Below are 27,190 nucleotides of genomic sequence, written 5' to 3' on the forward strand. Positions count from 1 at the left end.
ACCAAAAAACCCCAATCTGATTTAAAAATGGGCAGAGGACCTGAATAGACATTGTTCCAAAGAAGATATACAAATGGTCAAAAGACACATGAAAAGATGCTCAATATCACTAATCATCAGGGAAATGCAAACCAAAACCACAATGAGCTATCACCTCACACCTGTCAGAAAAGCTGGTATTGAAAAGACAAGGCATAACAAGCTGTTTCACTATATGCTAATTTGGATGTAACTTTAAAAAAAAAATAAAAAATAAAATTAAAAAAAAAAAAAAGACAAGGCATAACAAGTGCTAGTGAGGATGCAGAGAAAAGGATGCACTGCTGGTGGGAATGAATGTAAACTGGTGCAGCCACTAAGAAAAACAGTATGGAGCTTCCTCAAAAAATTAAAAATAGAAATATCATACAATTCAGCAATTTCATTTCTGGGTATTTACTCAAAGAAAATGAAAACACTTAACTCGAAATGATACATGCTCCCCTAATGTTTACTGCAACATTATTCACAACAGCCAAAGTATCCATCAACATATGAATGGGTAAAAGACTGATGTGGCACATAAATACATATATATGTATGTATGTGTATATATACACATACGTACATACACACAATGGAGTATCACTCAACCACAAAAAGTAATGACATCTTGTCATTTGCAACAACATGGATAGACCTAGAGGGTATTATGCTAAGTGGAATAAATCAAACAGAGAAAGACAAATAGTAAACGATTAAATGTAGAATCTAAAAAACAAAACATGAAGAAACAAAACAACACAGAAGCAGACTCATAAATACAGAGAATAAACTGGTAACTGCAAGAGAAGGGGTGTGGGGGAGATGGATGAAATAGGTGAAGGGGATTAAAAGGTACAAACTTTAAGTTATAAAGAAAAATTAAGTCACTGGGATATGAAGTACAAAATAAGGAATACTGCCAATAATACTTTAATAACTTTGTATGGTGACAAATGGTAACTACCCTTATCGTAGTGAGCATTTCATTATGGATATGTCAAATCACTATGTTCTACCCCTGAAACTAACGTAATACTGCATACCAACTATACTTAAATTACAAAAAACTACTTAGAATCTTATTAATGAGTTCTATGAAGACACGATTTAACATTCCAAATATGATATAGTTTTTAATTTGCAGCACTTAGTTATTTCTGTAAGTCCCTTTCTCTGAGTTAACTTATTCAACCAGTCATTTTGGTACAATTATTCTGTACTATACTACCTGGAAGCTTGGAGGACAGAGTATAGAAACAAAGTTCTGTATTTAAAAAAATTTTTTTTGGTGATCTCCACACCCAACGTGGGGCTTAAACCCAAGACTTCAAGATCAAGATTGCATGCTCTTCTGACTGTGCCAGCCAGGCCCCCCTTGTAGTCTTGTGGTTTTTTGTTTTTTGAGAGAGAGACTGTAAGTGAGCAAGGGCAAAGAGAGAGACAATCCCACAAGGGACAGAGAGAGAGGCAGAACTCATCTGAAGAGGGGCTCATGTTCACCCGATGCGGGGCTCATGCTTACCAGAAGCAGGGCACGAACTCCCCTGAAGCAGGACTGGAACTCATGAACCGTGAGATCATGATCTGAGCTGAAGTCAGATGCTTAACTGACTGAGCCAGCCAGGTGCCCCTGCACCCTGTATTTTTTTTAAAGCACTGGGATTGAGACAGAGATTTAACAGTATTTACTTTCTTTCTTTTTTTTTTTTTTTGAAATATTTTATTTTTGAGAGAGAGAGAGACATAGTACATGTAGGGAAGGGGCAGAGAGAAGGAGACACAGAATCCAAAGGAGTTCGAACCCATGAACTGGGAGATCATGACCTGAGCCAAAATTAGATGCTTAACCAACTGCGCCACCCAGGTACCCCAACATTATTTACTTTCTTACCTATCTCAATTTTTGGCTTTTATATTTCTCTGCAACAGAAATTCCCTGCCCATCTCAAGGAAAAAAATAACTACCTGGGGCACCTGGCTGGCTCAGTCAGTTGACTACACACAACTCTTGATCCCCAGGTTGTGAGTTCGAGCCCCACGCTGGGGGAAGAGATTACTTAAAAAAAGAAAAAAATCTACTATGTGGATGGAACTAGAGGGTATTATGCTAAGCGAAATTAGTCAGAAGGGAGGGGGACAAAACAGAAGAGACTCTTAAATATGGAGAACAAACAGCGGGTTGCTGGAGGGGCTATGGGAGGGGGGGATGGGCTAAAAAGGTAAGGGGCACTAAGGAATCTACTCCTGAAATCACTGTTGCACTATATGCTAACTTGGATATAAATTTAAAAATTAAATTAAATGGTAAAAATTAACAAGCAATTAAAAAAAATCTATGGTACAATTCCCATTCCCAAATGTTGTTTCTTAAATTTTTTAAAAAAATGTTTATTTTTGAGAGAGAGACAGAATGAGTGGGTTAGGGGCAGAGAGAGAGGGAGGCACAGAATCAGAAGTAGGTTCCAGGCTCTGAGCTGTCAACACAGAGCCCGAAGCGAGGGTCGAACCCACGAGCTGTGAGATCATGACCTAAGCTGAAGTCAGACACTCAACCAACTGAGCCACCCAGGTGCCATGACAAATGTTGTTTCTAATACAGGTTAGTATAACTAAGAACACTTGCTTAATTTAAAACATAAAAGGTATCTTTTTTTTTTTTTTAACTTAAATAGCAATAAATTGCTATTAAAATAGAATTTGAACCAAACAAGTTATTCTGAACTCCTACCATGTTCATTAAATGGAATTTTACTTGTGCTTTATCCTTAATATTTTGCTTTCAAGTTGTCATCTTTTTCCATCCTGAAGGAGGTCAAGGTTTAACATCAAGAGCTAAGATTTACCTAAGTTGAATATAAGATCCATCAGTCCATTTCATGAGCCAGTTATGATAGAATTATTTTTAAAAACCTCACTCTAAGTTAAGCTAATAAGACATTTAGGTACTCATATGTATAAACCTGAAAAGTATACTCCTAAGTGAAAGAAGTCAGATATAAAAAGACCACATTCTATATTATTCTACTGAACAATGTTCTAGAAAAGGTAAACTTATAGTGTCAGAAAGCAGATAAATAGTTCCAGAGACTGGAGGGAGGTGGAGCGGACTTACTATAAAAGAACATGAAGAAAATTTGGGGGGTGATGGAAATGTTCTGTATGATAAACTTGGGAGAGACTGCATAACTGTGTATATATTTATCAAAACTCATACTGTATGCTTAAAACTGCTCAATTTTACTGTAAGTTATATTTCAACGTTGTTTTTTTTGAGGAAGCATATATCCATGCATCCATTCATTTTTCTTTTTTTATTTTTGAGAGAGAGATAGAGAAAGAGCAAGTGAGCGAGTGAGCTCTAAAGAGCAGGTGAGGGGCAGAGAGTGAAGCAAAGACAGAATCCTAAGCAGGCTCTATGCTGTCAGTTTGGAGCCCCATGTGGAGCTTCAGCTCGTGAACTGCGAGATCAAATCAAGAACCTGAGCCTAAATTAAGAGTGTGACACTCACCCAAACAAGCCGCCTAGGTGCCCCTCTTTACTTTTTTTTATTTTCTAAAGTAATCTCTACACCCAACATGAGACTCGAACTCACAACCCAGAGATCAAGAGTCACATGCTCTTCCTACTGAGCCCACCACGCACCCCCATCCACCTTTCTATATGCATAAAATGCCTCCAACGAATACATAAGAAACTAGTTAACAGTACAGCTGACCCTGGAACTTGGGGGTTAGGGGCACCAACCCCCTACATAGTTGAAAATTTGCATATAATTTTTGAATACCCCCAAAACTTAATTATTTGCCTTCAGGAAGGAAAGCTTGCTTTACCTTTTAAATTGTATAACAAGTCTATTTATTGCCTATTTGAAATAGAAATTATCAGTCTTGAGTGTAAATCTGGATTAAAACAGGTACTAAAAGTAACCATCTAGAGGGTAACTGAAATAGTGGAAACCCAGTTAGACTAAATAAACACAGAAACTATGCAATTTGATGTCTCTGCATCAAGATGAAACTGAAATTGAATCTTAAAATTTAATAAAGGCACCGATCTAGACAGATAACTTACTTTGGCAGAAAAAAATACCCCAATATAACATGCTGTTTTTTGTTTAACAGTTGGCTTTGTAACTATACAGTAATTTCTTTGGCTTTTTATCGTAAAAGAAACAGTATTCAGATTCATCTTATATATCATACAGTAAATTACATGTTACTGGGAATGAAAATAGGGCTAGGACAAAACCCAAAATCAAGGAATCTTTCTATTTACTGACAAACTTCTTCTCTGTAGAAAGATCAACAGAGAAATAAACCATCTATTTAGAAATTTAGGAAAAAGAATAAAAAAGAAACTTTTACAGTTGATAGATTTCTTTCCTTTCTCTTTTAAAGTAGACTCCATGACCAACATGGGGCTTGAATTCATGACCCTGAGGTTGAGTGTTGCATACTCCACCAAATGAGCCAGCCAGGCACCCTGAGAATACTCAATTTCTAAAAAGATTTTATATTCTAACTTTCCTTGAAATCTAAAAAAAAACATTAAAATAAAGATCTTATGGGAGCCAACTATGGATTTACTGAACAGTTCTCAATTGAAAAAGTTTTTATGATGCTATATGCTTCTCTTGTTTATAGGTATATAACAAAACTAGTATTTTTAAAGATAAGAGGTTATAAACAATTTTGATATCCTGAAAGTTTCCTAAGCATTTCTGTTCTTAGTTCAAAGAGTCCCATAACCTTATACCAATTAATTTAAGTAAGGTTTAATTCTCTATGTACTTTTAAATACATTTCCTACTACTATCTAAACATTTCTGGGGTGTCGGGGTACCTCAGTGGGTTAAGCGGTTAAGACTTTGGCTCAGGTCATGATCTCATGGTTAGTGAGTTTGAGCCCCACATTAGGCTCTGTGCTGACAGCTCAGAGCCGGGAGCTTGCTTCGGATTCTGTGTCTCCCTCTCTCTCTGCCCCTCCACCACTCACTCCCGGTTTCTCTCTCTCAAAAATAAACATTAAAAAAAAAAATCTTTAAACACTTCAATTTAACTAGAAAAATTACCACTCCTCACTTTTAACCATTTGATAATGCCTTTTAAAATGTATAGTTATTTATTTGTTTGAGAGAGAGGGCACAAGTGAGCAAAGGGCAGAAAGAGGGAGGAAGGGAGGGAGAGGGGGAGAGAGAGAACCCCACAGGGGGAGGGGAGGGAGAGACAGAGAGAAGTGGGACTCACCTGAAGCAGGTCACCTGATGCGGGGCTCAAACTCACGAATCTTAAGATCATGATCATGACCTGGGCCGAAGTCAGATGCTTAACTGACTGAGACACCCAGGTGCCCACATAATGTATGGGTTTTTTAAATTATTTCTTCAATCCATACACACATGTAAAAATAAGGATACTGTAATTCAACACATGAGAACTTACAAACTTCATCAATCTCCAGAGAAAGGAAAATTATCCCTAAAACATGCTTAATTAGGACACCAATTTACCTGCTTACCTCTAAGAACATGGAGATGAACATGACAGATACCGTCCTCATTTGAATTTTCATTCACTACCATTTGATAACTCTTTTTGAGATCCAGATTAGCAGCACATTTCTTGCCAACAATCATTACAAGTGCAAAAAGACTTTCGTCATCACCTTCTACTACAGAAATGTGGGATGTGTGTTTCTTGAATATCCCCAGAAAATGTTCTGGTGCTTGAGGGTCTTATCAACTCTATAGTTAATGTTTCATACAACTTACTTGGTATTTATTAAGCTGAAATATCCCAATGACTAAAGTGGGATTTTCTTCTAAATGTCAGTCTACATGGATGGCTATTTTCTAAGTTTGTAAAGAATTCTAGATGTCCCTCACTTCAATAATCGGTCTACCAAAAAACTGATAGAGATTTTTATGCTGCGTATGTTGAAAACTAACCATCTCATGTGTAAGTATAATGACATAAGTTTCCATAGGAATCCTAACAGTTATTCCATAACCTGTTTATGTTCTTGCTGATATGAGTAGGGACAAAATGCAGAATTCAGGTTTTCTAAGGTTTGTGGGGCTTTTTAAAATTTATTTATTTATTTTGAGAGCGAGAACGAGTGGGGAAGTGAGAGGGGCAGAAAGAATTCCAAGCAGGCTCCACATTGCTAGTGCAGAGTCATGCAGGGCTCGACCCCATGAACCACAAGATCATGACCTGGGCCAAAATCAAGAGCCTAACGCCCATCCAGGTGGGCCACCCAGGCACCCCTCAGGTTTTCTAAGTTTTGTGTTTTGTTTTTGTTTTTTTAATTTTTAAAAACTTTATTTATTTTGAGAGAAAGAGTGAGAATCCCAAGCAGGCTCCATACTGTCAGTGCAGAGCCTGACATGGGGCTTGAACTCAAGAACCGTGAGATCATGACCTGAGCTGAAATCCAGAGTCGGATGCTTAACCAACTAGGCCACCTAGGTGCCACTCAGGTTCCCTAAGTTTTAACATCTTTTGATGTTTTTTCATTATTATGTTCTTAGGTAAGTTTAACCAAGTCTTTCAACTTCTCCAGACCAGAGTTTTACAACTATAAAACAAAGAAGTTAAACCATAACAGAAATTTACACAGCATAGGGGCAAATGGGTGGCTCAGTCCACTGAGCATCTGATTCTTGATTTTGGATCAGGTGGTGATCCCAGGATCATGGGATCAAGCCCCACGTTGGGCTTCCTGCTGAACATGGAGCCTGCTTAAGATTCTCACTCTCTCTACCTCTGCCCCTCACCCTGACTCGTACACGCTCACTCTCTCTTTAAAATAATAAGAATTTTTAAAAAATTAGTTTTAAAAGCTAGACCTCAGTTTACTTTAACCTAACTTTACAAAAGCACAGTTATGGTTTTAAAATACATCAATAGGGGGTCCTGGATGGCTCAGTCAGTTAAGTGTCTGACTTCAGCCCAGGTCATGATCTCACAGCTTGTGAGTTCAGGTCCCACATTGGGCTCTCTGCTGTCAGTGCAAAGTTGGCTTCAGATCCTCTGTCTCCCTCTCTCTCTGCCCCTCGCCTACGCTATCTCTCTCAGAAATAAATTTAAAAAAAAAAATTTTTTTTTAATGTTTATTTTTGAGACAGAGAGAGACAGAGCATGAACAGGGGAGGGTCAGAGAGAGAGGGAGACACAGAATCTGAAACAGGCTCCGGGTCTGAGCTGTTAGCACAGAGCCCGATGCAGGACTCGGATCCATGGACCGTGAGATCATGACCTGGGCCGAAGTCAGACACTCAACCAACTGAGCCACCGAGGCGCCCCAGAAATAAAATATTTTTTAAAAAACCACATCAACACTAAACATTTCCAATTTAAAAAATTAGTGTTCACATACTGGTTCCTTAGAATGAAAAAATATTTTTTATTCCCCAGGGACATCTTTTTTTCCTCCAAGCTGCTACATTACTCATTAAATGTACTATATAAACCTAGTATCAAATATAGTACTGTATAGTAATATTTTATGTTCAATTTTTTTTCCCTGTAACTATCAAAAGTTAACTTCCAAATACCTTCACCTCTACCCCTTGAATACTTAATTACAAATTCCTTAAGTGAAAGACAAGATATATCCTATTCTTTACTCTGTTTCCCAGAGCCTGGAATGTAAGAGGCACTCAAATGCATGAATGAATGGATGAATGCCTAGTACAGTACCACGGAGAACTGGTACTTGAACACTTGCAAATGGGAAGATAAACAAAAGCACATCAACTTCCCAGAGAAGCCTAGTCATTTGGCTTAGTCACTGACAGTGTCAGGAAACAGTCCACAGTAATATACAAAAGATACTGAACTACTGAATTTGAATGGAACGGGTATTTTGGAGTCAGTCTGAATGATACGGAAAAACAATAAGTTTAAGTATTTCAGCAGCTATCACATAGATGGAAATGTTCTATTATAATTAAAGACAACATTCTTTGTTCATATTGAAGATCAAGAACTTTTTCTAGACTTTATTTTCCTATATGAACTACCATTTACTCATTTCAAAACTTAAAAAACAATTTTTTTTTCAACCAGTCCAAGATTCTAGGAACAGTCTGCCAGAATACTCTGCACACACCTGCCTCATGCACCTTCAGGCTTCACTTAAATGTTGTCCTTGGAGAAGTGATTCCAGGAAGCCCCCCATTTCCATTCAATTTCTTATTAAATACTACGACGGAGAAGCACAAGCTGCTTTAATAACCCAGTCTAGTTCATATTTATCTCTGTGATTATTTAATGTCTCTCAACATTAAATGAAAGATAGGGACCTGACCTCCATCCAGCCTTTCTGCACAATGCCTGGTCCATGGGAAGCACCAAGTATCTGTTGAAGAATAGTTACAATTACAGAGTAATTTTAAGTAGCTGGAGAAAGAGAATACCATCTTTCTTTGATTGTTAAGACACTTTAAATATATATAATACAATATAATATAATATAAATATATATTTTATATATATATCTGAAATCAAATTGCATATTACAATCAATGGCATGTCAGCTTAACTGGTAGTATGTTTTCTTTCTTAGTACATACAATAATGGTATACATCTTTCAAATGATGACATCTTAGATTCAACAAAGTACTTGGAAAGGCATTAATATCCTCTGACAGTGTAGCCATCGGATCCTATACCTAGCAAAGTTTAGAATTTTGGCAATCAGGGCCAAAGTAGAAGATGACTTAATAAAAGACAAAGTTAGTTAGCACAGGGGAAGCACAACTCTTCTAGAAGACTACTTACGTAGTAAGCAGGGGGACAAAACATTAGGGAGGTGCACATGGTATCAAAAGCAAAAGAAGTAAACAGCTATGATTTCCTAACAACTCCTGGAGCTGACGAACAGTGGTAGCAAGGTTGTCAGGGCAGGCTAGACTTTATATAGGGAATCTATCAGTGTTTGAAATTCCCTCTCCTTTCAGTTACTGAAGCAGTGGTCAATGCTCTTCAATACTCTATGTCCAAAATGAGGGTGGTCCATAGCCAGATAGATGAGAACAGTCTATGAGCTAACAGACAGTTGAAGCACGTATGCCAAAATATTCCACCACTCACTAAGCTCCAAAGAAAATCCTGAAATGTCAGGAAAAGCCCCCTTCCTAGCATTAGGTAATCAGAATCTTGTATGCTTCACCAGCTGATTTCACCTCATTTGACAACTACATACCAACTAGAAACCTAAAGAATTTATTTTGTCAAAGGTCATTGCCACACTCTTCTATAACGATAATCATGTACCACAGTCCCAAGCTAGAGAAAACAGGGAAATTAATTAATATTAATTATCTTGGTGTATTATTTTTCAAAAAACATTTTTTTTAATCTTTATTTTTGAGAGACAGAGAGAGAGAGAGAGAGACAAAGTACAAGCGGGGGAAGAACAGAGAGGGAGACACAGAATCTGAAGCAGACTCCAGGCTCTGAGCTGTCAGCACAGAGACTGACACAGGGCTCGAACTCATGAACCATGAGTTCATGACCTGAGCTGAAGTCGGACACTTAACTGACTGAGCCACCCAGGTGCCCCTATCTTGGTATATGTCTGTGCTATTTCAAATGGCAGGACAACAGGGACCTCAAAGAGGTAAAAATGACATTCTATTTCCCATTATACCCTGTAAAGCTATGCTCCATCCCCTAAAAAACTCACATGTACTATTTTTAGTAAGTAGTATACGATTAAGTTTTGGTTCTCAGATGTTTTGAAATATATAAAAACTGTTACTTAGAACTGTAAATCCTTGAAATTTAAGAGTATTACTTCTCAATGACTTTACTCTTCAATACCAAAGCATAGTCAGTTTCTGTTTAACCAGTTCTTCAACACTAACCTCAGGAGTTCAAAATGAATAATCTGTCCAGTTAAATCAGTCTTCCTAAAGACTGACAATCTCTGTAACATAGGTAACCAAAGTCAACTAAGCCATTAAGTTTTACTATGTTAGAAGACTGGCTACATATTCGCAAAGCTCTCTCATGTGATGATTAAGGCACAGAAAATACAATTCAAATTAAAAACAAACCAAAAAACCAAAACCCAAACCAAGTCTCAAGTCTGCGATTATATTTTAGAACAGTTATTCAGAATACTAACTTGACAGAATGAGATTTTTGTGTCTCCCTGGAACACTCCAACCTTCAAAACTAGACACTAGACAATATTAACAAAAATGTGAATAGGTACATCTGAAGAAATGTCTTTTCAAAATTACATTTTATGTAAGCTAAGAGACAGGAGCTCTTTGTCCACACTGAAATCACTTGAGATGCCATCCAGTCAAGTATCTCTTACACCATAATAGAAGCATTTATTAGTGTCTTGGGGAAGATATTATAGAACTATGACAAGAAAAATGAACAATTTCTGTTTTCCTATGATGAAATTCACACTCGAGAAGAATTTCCACTTTATCAGGAGCAAGGGTTGAGAAAGGGCCCAACAAAATTCAAATCTATAGGGGTACCTGGGTGGCTCCATTGGTTAAGCCTCCAACAGTCAGTTCAGGTCATGATCTCATGGTTCGTGAGTTTGAGCCCCACATCGGTCTCTCTGCTGTCAGTTCAAGAGCCCACTTCAGATCCTCTGTCTCCCTCTCTGCCTCTCCCCCCTCTTTTGCACGTGTACTCACGCTCGAAAATAAAATAAATATTAAAAAAAATTTCAAATCTATAGTTAGGCTGGGGAAAGGTTTATGAACAATGAATATTACCTGTTTCAAAAACATTTTATACCTTAATATTAAGAACAAAGTATAACTCTCAGAGCCAGTATTTTTTTTAAATGTTTTTTTTAAGGTTTATTAATTTTTCAGAGACAGAGACAGAGCATGAGTGGGGGAGGGGCCGAGAGAGAGGGAGACACAGAATCCGAAACAGGCTCCAGGCTCTGAGCTGTCAGCACAGAGCCCAAGGCGGGGCCCGAACCCATGGATGACAAGATCATGACCTGAGGTGAAGTCAGACGCTCAACCGACTGAGCCACCCAGGTGCCCCTCAAAGCCAATTTTTAATATGGCATATCTGACCTATTAACCTACAGGGAATGTTTAACCCATATAATCATTACAGTGGGGCTACTGAGGATTCGGGAACATTTTTGAGATTAACAAAGAGGAGGTGGCAAGCAGCGAAGCAGTTCTTTGGTATGACAATAGGGAAAGTATGAAAATATTACCCATCAAATAAAAAAAATACAACCTCCTCAGCCTCAAGTTTCTTTTTTTTTAAGTTTTTATTTAAATTCCAGTTAGTTAACATACAGTGTAATAATAGCTTCAGGTGTGTCCTCAAGTTTCTTTTTTTTTTTTTTTTATTTATTTTTGAGACAGAGAGAGACACAGCATGAACGGGGGAGGGGCAGAGAGAGAGGGAGACACAGAATCGGAAGCAGGCTCCAGGCTCTGAGCCATCAGCCCAGAGCCCGACGCGGGGCTCGAACTCACGGACCGCGAGATCGTGACCTGGCTGAAGTCGGACGCTTAACCGACTGCGCCACCCAGGCGCCCCTCAAGTTTCTTAATACATGTGTGCTATTGGGGCGCCTGGGTGGCTCAGTCGGTTGGGCATCCAGCTTCAGCTCAGGTCATGATCTCGCGGTCCGTGAGTTCGAGCCCCGCGTCGGGCTCTGTGCTGACACCTCAGGGCCCGGAGCCTGTTTCAGATTCTGTGTCTCCCTCTCTCTCTGACCCTCCCCCGTTCATGCTCTGTCTCTCCCTGTCTCAAAAATAAATAAACGTTAAAAAAAAAATACATGTGTGCTCAAGATCATGAGTTAAGTCGGAGTCTCGGTAGGAACAAATCTGGTAGTATGAAATTCTTTCTTCCTGTAACTCAAATTTTATCCAACAATTTCCAGAACACACAGGCAACCAAGAAGAGAACCACCTCTTTGATTTTTAATTTTTTAAAGTCTTACAGGAAAAATTTAAAGAATATAAGGTGAAAAACACAAAAGGGCCCAGTAATTACATTTTAATGCTACAAGAAATCATTTAATTCTAGTACATACAGAGCTTTTTAGAAATTACATACTAGTGGGGTACCTGGGTGGCTCAGGCAATCAATCAACCAACTCTTGGTTTCAGCTCAGATCATGATCTCACGATTCATGAGTTAGAGCCCCAGGTAAAACTCTGAGTGTACAGTACAGAGGCTGCGTGGGATCCTCTTTCTCTCTGCCCCTCCCCTGCTCGTGTTCTATCTCTCTCTCAAAATGAATACATAAATGTTAAGAATAAAAAAAAAAAAGAAATTATATACTAGTATCTTTTATCTTTTTAATTCATTCCCCTTAGTTTCCCAGCACTAGGTTACACAGAGCAACTTGGGAGAGTGGGAGGATGGAGGAAATGATGGGGAGATGTTGGTCACAGTATTTCAAGTTATAAGATGGACAAGTTGTGGAGATCTAATGTACAGTAAGGTGATTACATTTAGTAATACTGTATGATATACTTGAAATTTCCTAAGACAGTGTATCTTAAATGTTCTCATCACAAAAAAGAAATGGTACTTATGTGGCATGTGGAGGTGGTTAGCCAATACAATGGCAGTAATCATTCTGCAATATGTAAGTGTATCAAATCGTCACTGTATAGCTGAAACTTACACAATGTTATAGGGTGCCTCGGTAGCTCAGATGGATAAGGCTCTGACTCTTGATTTTCTTGATTTACGCTCAGGCCAAGATCTCATGGTTCATGGGATCGAGCCCCACATCAGGCTCCACAGTGCCAGCACGGAGCCTGCTTAGGATTCTCACCCTCTCTCTTGCTTGCTGGCACTCTCTCTCAAAAAGTAAATAAACTTAAAAACAGTATTAAATGTCAATTACATCTCAATAAAGCTGGAGAAAAAAGAAAAAATAAAGCAATTTAGGACGTTACTCTGACAGGAAAAAACCAGGCCCCAAATAAATGGCTACCTTTTTCTGCAAAACAATCATATTTTTAGGTTTCACTCCAACAAACCTTTTCCCTTCCCGTCTACTTCTCTTTTCCTTCCTCCTACTGATTGGCTAAACAAATCTTCAGAAAAACTTTTTTGAATTAACATTTGGAAAAATGTTAATTTAATATCACTCAACCATAAGAATTGTTTTTAATGAATCCAAAACCACAAAATTCTACTAAATTAAATTCTTAACACATGGCCTTATCCAAGAAATAAACACATTATTAAGACATTTACTATAATTTCCCCTGCAGTAAATAACCTCCAAACATGGCTATCAACAATTTCTCCCTCCCTATAAGAACACACTACTCTTATCAAGAAATCATCTATTAACTACCCTATGACCCAGCAATTGCACTACTAGGCATTTATCCAAGGGACACAGGTGTGCTGTTTCGAAGGGACACATGCACCCCATGTTTAAAGCAGCACTATCAATAATAGCCAAAGTATGAAAAGAGCCCAAATGTCCATCGATGGATGAATGGATAAAGAAGATGTGGTATATATATACAATGGAGTATTACTCGGCAATCAAAAAGAATGAAATCTTGCCATTTGCAGCTACGTGGATGGAACTGGAGAGTATTATGTTAAATGAAATTAGTCAGAGAAAGACAAAAATCATTATGACTTCACTCATATCAGGACTTTAAGAGACAAAACAGATGAACATAAGGGAAGGGAAACAAAAATAATATAAAAACAGGGAGGGGGACAAAACAGAAGAGACTCATAAATATGGAGAACAAACTGAGGGTTACCGGAGGGGATGTGGGAGGGGGGATGGGCTAAATGGGTAAGGGGCACTAAGGAATCTACTTCTGAAATCATAGTTGCACTATATGCTAATTTGGATGTAAATTTTAAAAAATAAAAAATAAAACAAGTTAAAAAAAAAAAAAAGAAATCATCTATTTCCCTTCCTCTAGAATGCTGGCTAGCTATCCATCTTGGTTGACCAAAAAAACAGACCAATTGTGATACTGTGTCAGTTTTAAGTCTATTATTTAAGAGGCTTGACAGCTTTCCTTCTTTTGCTCTGAGCCACCACATAGGAAGTCCAGGCCATCTTGCTGGAAAGACCCTTTGAGGGCTGAGGATATACATTTCAGCCAACAGTGAGCATCAAGTCCCCAGACCTGTAGGGGAAGTCTTGAACCTTCTAACTCTGGTGATAGCGGACTATGAGCACAAAAATGGCCCTAGCTGACAAAACAGGAAACAAAACTGTCTGGTCAATCCACAGAATCCCGAGAAATAATAAGTCATTGTTTTAAGGCACTAAGCTTTAGAGTCATCTTTTACACACCAAAGCTAACTGATAAATACCCCCTATATAGTCTCTAAAGAGAATAGGACTCTGAATAATAGATCCTTGCAAAAATTATTACCATAGCAGTTTCTCAGCAAGAACACTCACAAATTTCTAATTCTGCTAAATACTAAAAAACAAAACAAAAAACAAACAAAAACCTCAACAATCCACAACTGCCTTGCTACTGAAAGCTACTTGGTTAAGAGAAATATTTTTAATATTTTAAAATATTGTTAAGAGTGGGAAGATAAAAGCAGTTTATTTCAAGTGATCCACTTTCCTCCAGATCTGACATCCTTATATACTGTCCAGAGTCCTTTACAACACCAAACAATAATTAATCTTGGTAGGTATAAATATTCATCTAAAGCCTTCAATGAGGTAAATAATAAGCTAGCCATCTTAGCTAAATATAGAAGATAGCTGTTTTTAAATGTTATATATTGATCTAGAAGAAAACTATTAACTATTTTTAGAATATTGTAAGTGTCCAATACTTTTATCTGCTACATAAAAATGATTAGATCTATTGTACTCTATGACTTTTGAAGTACCTGTTCCTTTAGAGTTACAACTCCTAGAAATATGAATTTTGGTCTAATAATTATAGCATGTGTTTAGAAAGATATATAGGAAGAACCAAAGTATCTCAAATTTCCAGGCAAAGTGACAGATTCCACATGTAACTTTTACTCTCTCCAAAATCCTATTAAAATGAGAGTCAACAGATTTTTTTTTAATTTTAATTCCAGTGTAGTTAACATACAGTGTTATATTTGTTTCAGGTGTACAATATAGTGATTCAACAATTCCATACATAACTCAGTGCTCATCAATGTAAGTGTATTCTTAATCCCCTTCACCTGTTTCACTTACCCACCTACCCATCTCCTCTCTGGTAACTTACCATCTGTTTGTTCTCTGTATTTAAGGAGTCAACAGATTTTTTTTTTCTTAGGCTTAAACCCAGGAGCACAAAAGAATGGTGGACAGAACAATAGCAAAAAAATTTTGGGAAGATAAAAAACAAGAACAACAAGTGTTAGTGACTTAGCAGTCCCAAGAAGGTAAATCCTAATTTATGGGAAAAAGTCAAGGAATCAAATTTATAAAGGCTCACAAGTTGATGGTACAAGCAACTCCTGGAAGCAGCATTACAAACAGGACTGTTTTCAAGTCTGTTTAAGGAGACAAAGATACAATTAGCAGTATCTAGAGAGTGGGGGACAGTATATAGGACAAGGGATATGTTTTATTCAACAAGTGTAAAAAAAGGGAAGACAACTATATATTAACAAAGACTTAGAAGACATCAACCAAATGCAATTAGTTGAATTTGTTTTAATTAAAAAAAATCAAATGTAAAAGATACTTAAAATCTCATTTGAAGGAGAAAAATTTTAAACCTGACATTCGATATCACAATATTGTTCATATTCTACATGTAACAACTACAGAAGTGCCTGGGTGGCTCAGTCAGTGGAGCATGCCACTCTTGATGTGGGGGTTGTGAATCTGAACCCCGTGATTACTTAAAATACCTTTTTTTAATTTTTAAAAATATTTACTTATTTTTGAGAGAGAGAGAGAGAAAATGCACGCAGTGGGTGTGCAGAGACAGAGGATACAAAGTGGGCTCTGCACTGAGAGCAGAAAGCATGATGTGGGGCTTGAACTCACGAACTGTGAGATCATGACATGAGCCAAGTCAGATGCTTAACTGAGTCACCCAGGAGCCCCAAGAGGTTACTTACTTACTTATTTATTTTTGGTGGGGGGAGGGAGGGAGAAGAGGCAGAGAAAGAGGCGGAGAGGGGGGGAGGGAGGGAGAGGGAGAAGGGGGAGGGGGGAGAGAGAGAGAGAGAGAGAGAAAGAGAGAGAGAGAGAGAGAGGGGGAGAGAGGGGGTGAGAGATAGAGGGGGAGAGAGAGAGAGATCCAAGTAGGCTGCACACTGTCAGCACAGAGCCCAACACAGGATCGAACTGACGAACTGTGAGATCATTACCTCAGCTGAAACCAAGAGCCAGATGCTCAACCAACTGAGAGACCCAGGTGCCCCAAAGTAAAATCTTAATAATAATAAAAAAAAGATGTGATAACTGTACCATGCACATGATTTTTAAAGAATTCTTGTCTCAGGGTTTTTCAAACTGGGCAATACTGACATTTTGGGCTGGATAATTCTTTGCTGTTGGGAGCTATCCTACGCATTGCAGAATGTTTAGCAACTCCCTAGCCTCTACCTACTAGATACCAGTAGCACCTACTACTAGCCTCCCAGTTGTGACAAACAAAAATGTCTACAAACAATGCCCAATGTCACTTAGTGGGCAAAATCGCCCAGAGCTGAAAACCACTGTCTTATCTCTTAGTAGTATATTCTGAATTACTGACAAATAAAATGATGATATTTGGGACTGGCTTCAAAATAATCCAATGAGGGTGGAAGGGGTAATTAAGAACACAAAATGACAGGTGATAGGGTACTTGGAAATTTATTACAGAATGTTCAATGTTTGTGTATATTTGAAAACTGCACTGGTTTATTAGACATCTGTTTAGTGCTTTTCTCCGTAGTGTGTTATACTCATATTGAGGGAAATTTTATTTTATTTTTATGTTTTTAATGTTTATTTTTGAGAGAAAGAGAGACAGAGGCAGAGCATGAGTGGGGGAGAGGCAGAGAGAGAGGGAGAATGTAAAGCAGACTCTAGGCTCCGAGCTGTCAACACAGAGCCCAACACGGAGCTCGAACTCACCAACTGTGAGATCATGACCTAAGCCGAAGTCTGACACTTAAGCGACTGAGCCACCCAGACACCCCACATAATGAGGGAAATTTTATTTTTTTTTTTAATTTTTTTTTTTTTCAACGTTTTTTATTTATTTTTGGGACAGAGAGAGACAGAGCATGAACGGGGGAGGGGCAGAGAGAGAGGGAGACACAGAATCGGAAACAGGCTCCAGGCTCCGAGCCATCAGCCCAGAGCCTGACGCGGGGCTCGAACTCACGGACCGCGAGATCGTGACCTGGTTGAAGTCGGACGCTTAACCGACTGCGCCACCCAGGCGCCCCAATGAGGGAAATTTTAAAAGAAAAAGTTAATTAGAAAGTTTTGTATATCGTTAGTTGGGTGTCACAAAGGTTGGAAATCAATGTGGCAATATCTTACAAGGAAAGGCTCACAATCTAGACCAAACAACTCTACTAACTATAAAGAGAAACCCTCATCTACGTGTACCAAGAAACACATATGGGAATGTTGATGCTTCAGTGTCCCTAGCAATACAAAAACTTGGAAAAAATGTCTATTACAGGGTAATAAATTTTAAAAACTACATTGTTGGCATTTGTTGAAAATGCTTGTCATTTAAAATGTATACTTTTCCAAAAAAAAAAAAAAAAAGTATACTTTTCCATCACTTCTTAGGGCCTTTTGGCTAAGATCAAGTGTAAAATGTATACTTTTCCAGGAGTGCCTGGGTGGCTCAGTAGGTTAAGTGGGTAGCTTGGTCAGTTAAGTGTCCAACTCTTGATCTCGGCTCATGACTCAGGGTTCTTGGGCTTGAGCCCCATGTCAGGCTCTGCACTGACAGTACGAACACTGTTTGGGATTCTCTCTCTCTGCCCCTCTCCCCACTGCTTGCACTCTCTCTCTCAAAATAAAGTTTAAAAATAACTTTAAAACTTAAAACTAATAAAAGTATGTCTAGATCACTTCTTTGACTGTGGACTCCTTCAGTGAATGCCTCCCCACTCAAGCCACAAGTCAGAGGTATATTTTCTGGAAAGGATAAAACAGAAGGTCTTAAGACTGACACAGTCAAAGGCATGGATGATGTACAGAAAACAGGAAGATTAAGTGAACAATTACATACAAACTTTGTTCCTGGTGATTCTGAGAAAACTGGAAGCCAGGCCTGTACTGTCTAGGCGGGAGATTACAAGATCCTGAGAAAAACGTGCCCAGTACAAAACAAGGAGCTTTACAATTCACTGATATTAATGGTTCATCTAGAGAAATAGCCTAGCCAGCAAACTGTAAACTGAATTCTACAGTTGCTAAACTTCATCCCTGTATGCTTAGACCTTTTCATCAGTTTTCTAGTACCCCACTCTTAATATAAATAACTGACAATAAAGAAACCAGCCATCTGAGGATTCATCTTCAACATCAACTTTAGATAAAGACGAAGGGGTGCCTGGGTGGTTCAGTCAGTTGAGCGTCCGACTTCAACTTGGGTCATGATCTCAGTTCAAGGGTTCGAATCCCTCATCAGGCTCTTCGCTGGCAACACAAAGACTACTTGGGATCCTCTCTCTCTGCCCCTCCCCCACTCACACTGTCTCAGTCTTTCTCAAAACAAATAAACTTAAAAAAAAAAAAAAAAAGGGACCAGAGACAACAATATCCCATCCATCAGGAAGGCTATTATTATTACAATTTTTTAAATGTTTATTTATTTTTGAGAAAGAGACAGCGTGAGGAGGGTGAGGTGCAGGGCAGGGGAGGGTGGGGGGCAGAGGATCCAAAGCCAGCTCTGCACAGACAGTTGAGAACCCAAGAGCCCAATACAGGTCTCAAACTGGAGAACTGTGAGATCATGACCTGAACCAAAGTCAGGCACTCAACAGACTGAGCCACCCAGGAGCCCCTCAGGAAGGCTATTACCAGAACCCAAACAAAAAAAAACAAAAACAGCAAGTAGCAACTTTTGGTCAAGATAAGCTAGAATCCTTGTGAGTGGGAGTGTAAAATGGTACAGTCACTGTGGAAAACAGTATGGTAGTTCCTCCAACAATTAAAAGTAGAATTACCATAATTACACATGATCGAACAATTCCAGTTCTAGGTATAAACCTTAAATAACTGAAAGCACAGTCTTGAAGAGTTATCTGTATACCCATGTTCATGGCAGCATTACTAAGAATAGCTAAAACAACGCAAGAATCCATCACCAGATGAATGGATAGGCAAAATGTGGTATATATGTACAATGAAGCATTATTTGGCCTTGAAAAGGAAGGATATTCTGACAACATGGATGAACTTTAAGAACATTAAGCTAAAGTGAAAGAAGTAAGTCACACAAAGATAAATACTGTAGGATTCCAATTATATAAGAAACCTAGTTGGGGCGCCTGGGTGGCTCAGTCGGTTAAGCGTCCAACTTCGGCTCAGGTCATGATCTCGCGGTTTTTGAGTTTGAGCCCCTCGTCAGGCTCTGTGCTGACAGCTCAGAGCCTGGAGCCTGCTTCCAATTCTGTGTCTCCCTCTCTCTCTCCTCCTCCCTTGCTCATGCTCTGTCTCTCAAAAATAAATGAAACGTTAAAAAAAAAAAAAAAGAGAAACCTAGTCAAAAATAAGACAAAAAAGTAGAATGATGGTTGCCAGGGGCTGGGGAGACAGAGGATGGGGTGTTATTGTTTAACAGCAACAGAGTTTCAGTTGTGAAAAGTGAGAAGACTTCTAGAAATGGATGGTGGTAATGGTTGTACAACAATATGAATGTACTTAATACCACTGAAATGTCTATGTTAAAATAGCTTAGATGGAAGGTTTTATGTATATGTAATTAAAAGAAAAAAATTTAAAAAACAGATCAAAGATCTAAATGTAAGAGCTAAAACTATAAAACCCTTAAAAAGAAACATAAATGTACATCTTTGTATCCTTGGAGTAAGCAACACTTTCTTAGATATGACACCAAAAGCACAAAACTCTGCAAATCACTTATCTGATAATGGTTTAGTATACAGAATATACAAAGACTTCTTACAGCTCAACAATAAAGAACCCAATTTAAAAATGGGCAAAGGAGGGGCAAATGGGTGGCTCAGTCGATTAAGCATCTGACTTCAGCTCAGGTCATGATCTTGCAGTTCACGAGTTCAAGCCCCGCATACGGCTCTGTGCTGACAGCTTGGAGCCTGGAGCCTGCTTTGGATTCTGTGTCTCCCTCTCTCTCTGCCACTCCCCTGCTTGCTCTCTGTCTCTCTCAAAAATAAATAAACATTAAAAAAATATTTATTGGGGCGCCTGGGTGGCGCAGTCGGTTAAGCGTCCGACTTCAGCCAGGTCACGATCTCGCGGTCCGTGAGTTCGAGCCCCGCGTCAGGCTCTGGGCTGATGGCTCGGAGCCTGGAGCCTGTTTCCGATTCTGTGTCTCCCTCTCTCTCTGCCCCTCCCCCGTTCATGCTCTGTCTCTCTCTGTCCCAAAAATAAATTTAAAAAATATATATATATATATATTTATTAATAAAAATGGGCAAAGGAAAAAACAAACAACAAACTTCCTTTAGCAACAACAACAACAGGGGCACCTGTGGCTTAGTCTGTTAAGCATCCAACTTCAGCTCAGGTCATGATCTCTAGGTTTGTGGGTCTGAGTCCCGTGTCAGGCTCTGTGCTGACAGGTCACAGCCTGGAGCCTGCTTCAGATTCTGTGTCTCCCTCTTTCTCTGCCCCTCCCCCAGTTGCGCTCTGTCTCTCTCAAAAATAAACATTAAAAAAATAAGTAAATAAAAATGGGCAAAGGATACACCTTTCTCCAAAGAGGATGTATATATATGGCCAATGAGCACATGAAGAGATGCTCAATATCATTCAGTAATTAAGAGAAATGTAAATTATAACTACAATCATATATCACTTGACACCTACTAGGAAAGCTATCATCAAAATAATAAAGTAACAAGTGTTGATGACCATATGTAGAAACTAGAACATGCATACATTGCTGGTGGGAATGTAAAATAGTGCAGCCTGTTTACAAACAGTCTGGCGATTCCTCAAAAAGTAAACATCCAATTACCACATGACTCAGCAATTCCACTCCTAGGTATATATCCAATACGAATAAAATTAATGTTCACAGAAAAATTGTAAAGTATTTGAAAAATACTGTTCAAGAAACATTATTCTTAACAGGTTAAAAAAAAATGGAAACAATCCAAATGGCCATCATCTGGTAAATGGAAAAAGAAAATGTTAGCTACCCATACAACAGAATATTATTCAGTCACAAAAAGGAATTCTAAGTACTGATATGTACTGTAACTTGGATATAGCTTGAAAACACTGTTAAACAAAATGAGCCAGACACAAAAGGTCACATGTTGTATGATTCCATTTATATAACATGTCCAGAATAGGCAAATCCATATAGGTAAGAAGGTGTGTGGAGGGAACAGGCAGAGAGCAGTCCAGGAAGTCCAACATCCGGTAATAGTTAAAAAAAAAGGGAGAAAAGAGAAAAATGAAGTTAATGAATCCATGAACAAAATGATTCAATAAAATTTTTCAAACTTGAGGACATGTGGATAAAGAAAATGGGGATAAAGAAGATGGAGTTATTACTCAGCCATCAAAACGAATGAAACCTTACCATTTGCAATGACGGGGATGGAGATAGAATGTATTATGCTAAGTGAAATAAGTCAGTCCGAGAAAGAAAAATACCATGTGATTTCACTCATACATGGAATTTAAGAAACAAAACATGAAAATATGGGAGGGGGGTAAAAAAAGAAAGAGAAGGAAACAAACCATAAGAGACTCTTGAGAACAGAGAACAAACTGAGGACTAATAAGGGAGACGAATGGGGGATGGATATTAAGGAAGGCACTTGTTGGGGCACCTTGGTGTTTCAGAGGGTTAAGGGTTTGACTTCGGCTCAGGCCATGATCTCCCAGTTCGTGAGTGTGAGCCCACCATGGGGCTCTCTGCTGTCAGGGCAGAGCCTGCTTCAGAGCCTCTGTCTCCCTCCCTCTCTCTGCCCCTCCTCCCCCACACTTCCTCTCTCAAAAATAAACAAACATTAAAAAAAAAGGGAGAGGGAGGGCGTTTGTTAGGATGAGCAATGGGTTTGTATGTAAGTGATGAACCACTGAATTCTACTCCTGAAACTAATATTGCACTGTATGTTAACTAGAGCTTAAATATAATTTGGAAAAGAAAACAAAATAAAACAAACAGGACGTGAATTTCTGGCTCAAAAAGACCAACTGAATGTTGAGCAAAATAAATGAAAATTGACCTACAACACCACTTGTCATGAAATATCACATGTGAGACAAAGAAAACCTGGGGGTGCCTGGGTGGCTCAGTCGGTTAAGCGGTCGACTTCGGCTCAGGTCATGATCTCGCAGTCCGTGAGTTTGAGCCCTACGTCGGGCTCTGTGCTGACAGCTCAGAGCCTGGAGCCTGTTTCAAATTGTGTCTCCCTCTCTCTGACCCTACCCTGTTCATGCTCTGTCTCTCCCGGTCTCAAAAATAAATTAAAAAAAAGTAAAAAGAAAAAAAAAAAAAAGAAAACCTGTAAGCTTCCAGAAAGAAAACTGGTTACATATACAGGATCAGAAATCAGAACAGTTTTGGACTTAACAGCAATCCTGGAAGCTAAAAGACAATGAATATACTACCACATAAGTAAAAAGAGTGCCACAGTAGTGGCCCTACTTCAGGCTCTAAAATTACAGATCAAGTCAAGTTTACTATCTGGGCTAAGAAACAAATAGCTCCTCTCCAAATGCCAATAAACACTGTTAGCTTCGGGTTGTTCCTTGAAGTCTGAACAATTTTTTAACCTTGTATTATGTTGCATGTGACATCATTCAATTGAATTTCCACATCAAGTTACAGATTCAACAAAGAGGAACAGAAAGAATATACTGGAAAAAAAATAACTGCATAAGCATGTCTTGGGATTGCACTGTAAGGTAAACAGACTTTCTTCATTCAAGATTTGTCCCACAGTAATGAAAATAAAGGGTATAAATATTTCTCTCTCTCTTTTTTTAATATTTCTCTTTTCAAAAAGAATTCAAATTTCAGGGGCACTTGGGTGGCTCAGTCAGTTAAGCATTTGACTTCACCCCAGGTCATGATCTCACAGTTCATGAGTTTGAGCCCTACATCGGGCTCTGTGCTGACAGTTCAGAGCCTGGAGCCTGCTTCAGGTTCTGTGTCTCCCTCTCTCTCTGCCCCTACCCAGCTCATGTGCACGCACGTTCTCTCTCTCTCTCTCTCTCTCTCAAAGATAAATAAACATTAAAAATTTTTTTCAAATTCTTGTTTTAAACCAATTTAGTCAGTGTTTTAAACACTTGGGAAATGCTTTCAAATCAATCTCATAAAAGATATACTAAATATCATGGTAATTCACAGATTTTAAAAACAGCTCACAAATTATGTATGACATAGTGCCGGTATGTTCAATAATTTCAAAGTGGATTTTACTATTTCTAGTCAACAAAAGTGAAGCGCAATGCTTAAAGATATAATCTGGTCTACTACTAAACTCAGTGAGGATATGGTATTGCTTTAATGCAATTAAGTCAAGTGGGGGGGGGGTTCCACAAGCAATTCCCATCACCTACAACAACACACCTTTATGAAAACATGAATATTTCTAAATATGCAAAGATGCCAAACTTTAAAAAGAGAAGCTATTGAGGTGCCTGGCTGGCTCAGTCAATGGAGTGTGCTACTCTTGATCTTGGGAGTCATGAGTTTAAGCCCCAACTTGGGTGGAGAGTTTACTTAGTAAGAAAAAAAAAAAAAAAAAACCCTAAAAAAAAGACAAGCTATTGCTAACAAAACTTTAACACTAGAGCTAAATTAGGTAGTTCTGAATGTTAAATTGCATGTAAGTACACAGGTGTTGGTCATATCAGTGTCTAAATCCTTTTGTATTCATAAACTATTTCATAATAAAAGATAAGTTTCAGAACTTTAATTACAGTTGTTTCCAACTATTTCTAAGAATGGAGACTAGCTTATAAGGTTACTAATCAAAATTATCTCAGAATGTAACACTAAATTAAAACCATGGTCTTCGTTTACTCCAAGAATGGCTGTAGAAAAGGCCATATTCTCCACAATACATCGGGCTCTTCCCTTTCCAAACAGGACCTGGCAGAATGGCTACCACAAAGAAGGGTGTTAAGAAGAAGGGCTGTTCTGCCACCAATGAGGTAGTGACCAGAGAATATACATTAACGTTCAAAAGCGCATCCATGCAGTAAGTTTCAAGAAGTGTGCCCCTTGGCACTCAAAGACTTCCAGAAATTTGCCACAAAGGCAATGGGAACTCCAGATGTGTGCACTGACACCTGGCTGAACGAAGCTGTCTGGCCAAAGGAATAAGGAATGTTCCATACCTCACATGTGCAGTTGTCCAGAAAAAGGAGGATGAAGATTCACCAAACAAGCTCTATACACTGGTTACCTAAGTACCTATCACCATTTTCAAAAACTTATAGACAGTTAATGTGGATGAGAACTAAGTGCTGATTATCAAATAAAGGTTTAAAACTGAAGAGAAAGGAAGGGAGAGAGTTTTGTAAAAGAAAAGAACGAGCCATATTCCATAACTGGAAAAAGTGCTATGTGGTTATAATTACTGGGATGAACTTCCTGTATCCGCTTTAAGTAATGTTCCATATGACTAGCACTATTACTTTAAACAGTTTTTATCTAAATATGTATGTCAAACAAAAAGTCCTTTATTTTACTTTGTTTTTTAAAAATTCTGAGAAAATCTATAAGGGGATGTACATGACCCAGTGCAAGATGTCCAAGTCAGGAAAATTAAGGGCAATTCCTGGGGAGGGAAAGCAAGAATGGTATCTATGCAGGTGCACCCAGCGTTGGGAGGTTGATTATACTGGAAAATTGATGAAATGAGTACATTTATTAAGAGTAACAGGCTTCTCACTGTCAGAAAAGAAATGGTTATACTGGAAAGAAGAAATATAGGGTGAACCCTATGGCATTCGACTGGAATTAAGAGGTACCAATGTGAACTCATGTTTTTTTTTTTTAATATATACAGACAAAACTAAATATACATGGAAATGTGTGTACTGTGTGTGTCCATGTGTCTGTATATACATATACATATTCCCTAGCTACATCCACTGATTACACTGAGAAAGCTCGGAAGCAGTGAGATTTCAAGAGCAGTGAGCATACCTAGCATCCAAATATTGATTTCTAAATACCATTTTCCAGTAAACAGAACTAGGAAGCTTTGGAAAAATAGATGATTACACAGCTAGAGCAGGGTAAAAAAAAAAAGCCATAGATATATTATGCTGCCAAAACAAACTAAATGCTCAAAGAATGATGAGGGAAAAACAAAACAACTGAGAACTAAAATAAATGATATTACTATAATCTACCTGAATAAAATAGTTTGAAATCATGAGTCCAAATATAAGTTTAAAAATAAGTAAGTTAATACTTTTGCATGACAGTGGGGTACCCAGGGTCCAAAACAGCTCCCAATGATCCTTGACTCCTAGTATTTAAACCCTTTAGTTCTCTCCCCTACACTATACCAGGTGTGGTCTATGAAACCAACAGAATATTGCAAAGTGATAGCATGTCACTTGGGAGATTAGGTTATAAAAGATACTGTGGCTGCTCGCTCTAGCTCTCTCTGGGGGCACTCTAAGGGAAGCCATGTCTTAAGCATACTCAGGCAGCCCTATGGAGAGATTTAAGCAGGGAGGAAATTAATCCTTTAGTCCAATAACCCACAAGGAACTGAGTTCTGTCAACAACCATGGGAATGAGCTTAGAAGAGGATTCTCCAGTCTTCAGGGAACTGCAGCTCCAGGCAATAGCTTGGCAGCAACCTCAAAAAAGACCGTGAGCCAGAATCACCTAGCTATAAGCCATTCTCAGATTTCTGATCTTCAGAAACTATGGGATAATAAATGTTTAAGTAGCTAAGACTTGGGGTACTTTCTGTGAAACAAATAAATAACACAAATAAGATAAGTACATATTCTCAAAATGTCTCCTAATAAAATACTTATTCAATCATAAAGGGAAAAAGAGTTGGCTGTATAGTAAGGAACCGTGGTAGACATTACCTTAATCAAGTAATAGAAGTGAAAATTCTCAGTAATGGGTCAATTTGAAATTGCATACCACCTGACAGGATGCAATGAAAAGAATCCCACCAAAATCACATACCATTTGATAGGGTAACAAAGACAGTAACACAGCATTGCTTCTGACATTCCTACCACGTATCCACAACCTAATCTAAAAGTTGGTATGTGTGTGTGTGTGTGTGTGTGTGTGTGTGTGTGTGTGTGTGTGTTTTAAATAGGCTCAATGCCAAATGTGGGCTTGAACTCACAACCCTGGGATCAAGAGCCACATGCTCTACCAACTGAGCCAGCAAGGCACTCCATCCATGACCTAAATCTGATCGTACGAGAATAAACCCAAACTGAGGAACACTCTGCAAAATAACTGGTCTCTAATGTTTTAAAAGTGTCAAGGTCACGAAGCCAAGAAGAGACTAAGGAATTAAGCAAGAGTATACACAGATAATAAAATGCAACGAGTAACTCTGGACTGGATCCTTTTTCTAAACACATTATTGGAACAACTGGCAAAACCTGAATGGGGTCTGAGGATTACATGGCAGTAAGGTCTCAATGGAAATTTCCTAATTTTGAAGGCTGTATTAGGATTATGTGGCAGAATGTCCTTGTTTATAAGAAATACACATTAAAGTATTTGGGGGTGATGAGACATCATGTTAACAACTTATTCTTAAATGGTTAAAGAATAAAATGTTCTAGGTATTGTATTTGCAACTTTCTAACTGTAGCAGTTAAGTCACAATGATTATATTAAAGCCTACCTTTTATGTAGTCTGTTTTTCCTTTCTACTCACCCTCCACAGGTCTGCAGGGTAAGTGACACTACCCTCATTCTATAAACAAGGAACCTGAGGCTAAAAAAAATCTGCGAAGTAACCTTGCCTAAGGCCACAGAGCTAGCACAGGACTCAACAGATATGTTATTCCAAAATCCC

The 27,190-nt window shown here is 38.5% G+C and overlaps 1 protein-coding gene across 3 annotated transcripts in view; it reads right to left on the bottom strand.

Moving 5' to 3' along the window:
* UBE2D2 (ubiquitin conjugating enzyme E2 D2) overlaps window positions 1–27,190 on the bottom strand; it is a 56,389-nt gene that overhangs the window by 20,586 nt on the left and 8,613 nt on the right. The window contains exon 2 of one of the 3 annotated variants that reach the window (XM_058735000.1): window positions 8,339–8,389. The exons of 1 other annotated variant lie outside the window; for it this stretch is intronic. In XM_058735000.1, coding sequence (XP_058590983.1) covers window positions 8,339–8,389 — 51 coding nt within the window. Of the gene's footprint in view, window positions 1–8,338; window positions 8,390–15,462; window positions 15,487–27,190 lie in introns of those variants that run through there. One more of the 3 variants, XM_058735018.1, reaches the window with a different exon arrangement.

Source organism: Neofelis nebulosa, chromosome 1, assembly GCF_028018385.1.
Source record: "Neofelis nebulosa isolate mNeoNeb1 chromosome 1, mNeoNeb1.pri, whole genome shotgun sequence".
NCBI classification, from domain to species: domain Eukaryota; kingdom Metazoa; phylum Chordata; class Mammalia; order Carnivora; family Felidae; genus Neofelis; species Neofelis nebulosa.